Here is a 3,072-nt window from a genome sequence, read left to right on the forward strand (position 1 = left end):
TGGGGCCTCCGCAAAAGGCAACAAAGTTTCAATCATAGAAGCTAAATAAATCCCAGATACCTGCTTCCAGCCAGCCTCCACTGGGAGCTTTGGTGGCTGGGGGCCGTGGCCAGCAAGCAAACAGCCATCAGCCTCTCACCCAGGCTGGCCATACCCTCACGGGATGAGGGTCCCCACTGGGGGGCTTGGCCAGCTTGAAAACAGCCATCAGCCCCTCACCCAGGCTGGCCAGGCACCCCAGCAGGAACCCCCACCCTGAAGGGGCAGTGGTCAGCCTGCAGACAGCCATCAGCCCCTCACCCAGGCTGGCCACATCCTCATGGGGTAAAAGTCCCTGCTGGGGGAGTTGGCCAGCCTGCAAACAGCCATCAGCCATTCACCAAGGCTAGCCAGGCACCCAAGCAGGACACCGTTCCCTGAAGGGGGTGAGGCCAACCTGCAAACCGCCCTAAGCCCCTCACCCAGGCTGGCCAGGCACCCCAGCGGGGACACCCACCCTGAAGGGGGTGTGGCCAGTCTGAAAACAGCCCTCAGCCCCTCACCCAGGCTGGCCAGGCATCCCAGCGGGAACACCCACCCTGAAGGGGGTGTGGCCAGTCTGAAAACAGCCCTCAGCCCCTCACCCAGGCTGGCCAGGCATCCCAGCGGGACCCCCACCCTGATCCGGGACACACTTCAGGGCAAACCAGCCGGCCCCCACCCAGGCCTCTTTCCTCTATAATAAAAGGGTCATATGCAAATTGACCCTAACAGCAGAGAGACTGGGAATCACTGGTCACTATGACACACACTGACCACCAGGGGGCAGACACTCAGTGCAGGAGCTGCCCCCTGGTGGTCAGTGTGCTCCCACAGGGGGAGTTCTGCTCAGCCACAAGCCAGGCTGTCAGCTGCCAGTATAGCAGTGGTGGGGAGAGCCTCTCCCACCTCCTCAGCAGCACTAAGGATGTCCGACTACAGCTAGGGCTGCTCCCGGCTGGCAAGTGGACATTCCCCGATGGCTCCCGGGCTGCCAGAGGGATGTCTGACTGCTAGATTAGACCCAATCCCCCAGGGAGTGGGCCTAAGCCAGTAAGTGGTCATTCCCCGAGGGGTTCCAGACTGTGAGAGGGTATAGGCCAGGCTGAGGGACCTCCCGAGTGCACAAATTTTTGTGCACCAGGCCACTAGTTTCATAATAAAAGAGAAGAAAATAAATTCCCTATTTAGGTTGAGGGGTGCCATTACTCCAGAGAGGACAGACCCTGTCCCAGGCAGTGTTTCTGGGACAAGGGGGCAGCTGAGATGATAAAGCCTGAGGCCAAGTACCGAGGGCTGGAAGGGGGGGGTCCTTTGTGGGATGAGAAGGGAGGCACCTACCATCTTCAGCGATGTCTCCAGGAGCTCCTCCTCCGACTTCTGGCGCAGGCAGTGCACCATGACCGCCGAGGTGGTGGTTTGACAGCCGGCAAAGGTAGCGATTTGCTGCAGAAATCACAGGGGACAGCAGCATTCAAGAGCCATGTCCCTCCTGTCAACCAGTCGATGTTCCATCCCAACCTCAACTTCTAAAGGGGGCGGGGGATGGGGGTTGCAGACATTTCTCTGGACCAGCAGGCGTGGGCCCTGGGCCTCAGACATGCCAATTCCGCCAACTCTGTGCCAGTTTCCTTCTCTCTCTTAAAATGGGCCAAAGGCTCTCAAAGCCGGATGTCTGCAGAAGGGCAGCATAGAGTGGACTTTAGGGCATGGCGTCCAGAATCCCACTGTCTGGTTTCAAATCTCGGCTCATCCTCTTACTAGCCTTTGGCCCCTATCTAGTGAATCGTGCACAGTGCGGCCAGAGGAGAAGTTGAAACAGAGAGAAGAAAGCAGGCTCTTCCATGGCGGGCCGTGGAGAGCGTACATTAAGGGGAGCTTGGGGGAAGGTGCTATGAAGAATAAAAAGTCTTAAATTCCCTTCATTAAATCCCTCCTTTCCTGACTTAAGCCTGGCCAAGTGGACTTCTGTTGTTTACAACCAAAGAGTTCTAGAAAATTCTCGCCCTCTTCGTTTCCTCCCCTCCTCTCTACCAGCCAGCCCCTTTCAGCCTGGCGGCTGCCCCCACTGAGCCACGAAACCACTCTCACAGACCAACTGAAACACTCCCACCCCAGACTCCTGTGTGCACTCATCAGCAAAGCCCCATCTGCTGCGTGTTACACTCCCTTCCTTGGATCCCTAACAGTCTCCAGATAAAGACAAAGTTCTCCTTGGGGTCCCTGGCAGCAGGGTCCCTGCCAATGTCCCCAACCTCAGCTCACTCCAGGTTCCCTCTGCTCATACTGCTCAGGCCTCATCAAGCTCCCCCCCCCCCCCCCCCCCCCCACCCCCCTGCCTCTCTCTGACACTTTCTCCTGCCACAGGACATTTGCAGACATTGCTCCTGCTTCCTCCGACATTCATATCTCACCAAGCAGGTTACTGCTCATCCTGAGGATTGCACATTAGTGATCACTTTCTTCAGGGACCCTTTCCCCCTACACCTGGACTAAGGGCTCCTTCTGAACTCTGTCATGATGTTAAGTACCTCTCCTTCCTGCTCCTACCATGGCTGACATTGTATAACTGTGAGAGTATGTAGTTGTTAACCCGTCTCCTCCATTAGAATGGAAGCCGCACAAGGCTGCTAGGTGTCTGGCTGTATCAAAATTATTTGTTTCCCGGCCAGCATGACTCAGTGTTTGAGCGTCCACCTATGAACCAGGAGGACACAAGCCAGGGGGGCAGGCTCGATCCCTAGTGTGGGGCCTGCAGAAGGTAGCCAATCAATGATTCTCTATCATCATTGATGTTTCCATCTCTCTCTATCTCTCTCTCTTCATCTCTCACATCAATAAAAAATATGTATATTTAAAAAAATTATTTGTTGAGGCAACAAATGAATTGACGAATAAATTCTCCAGGAACCCAGCCTAGTCACAAGGCCCCTCGGGGAGAAACCACTCCAGGCCCATATGTGGCCAGGGGCGGGGTCCCCAGAACTCAGGCCCTCCGAGAGATGAGACCTGGTGACAGTCCACTCCCCACGCTCGGCCCAGCAGCCCACCGTG

The 3,072-nt window shown here is 56.2% G+C and overlaps 1 protein-coding gene across 1 annotated transcript in view; it reads right to left on the reverse strand.

Moving 5' to 3' along the window:
• The window catches only part of LOC102241738 (liver carboxylesterase), a 23,678-nt gene that overhangs the window by 11,667 nt on the left and 8,939 nt on the right, over nucleotides 1-3,072 (reverse strand). The window contains exon 3 of the mRNA XM_014532589.1: nucleotides 1,360-1,474. Coding sequence (XP_014388075.1) covers nucleotides 1,360-1,474 — 115 coding nt within the window. The remainder of the gene's footprint in view (nucleotides 1-1,359; nucleotides 1,475-3,072) is intronic.

This window comes from Myotis brandtii, unplaced genomic scaffold, assembly GCF_000412655.1.
Source record: "Myotis brandtii unplaced genomic scaffold, ASM41265v1 scaffold899, whole genome shotgun sequence".
Lineage (NCBI taxonomy): Eukaryota > Metazoa > Chordata > Mammalia > Chiroptera > Vespertilionidae > Myotis > Myotis brandtii.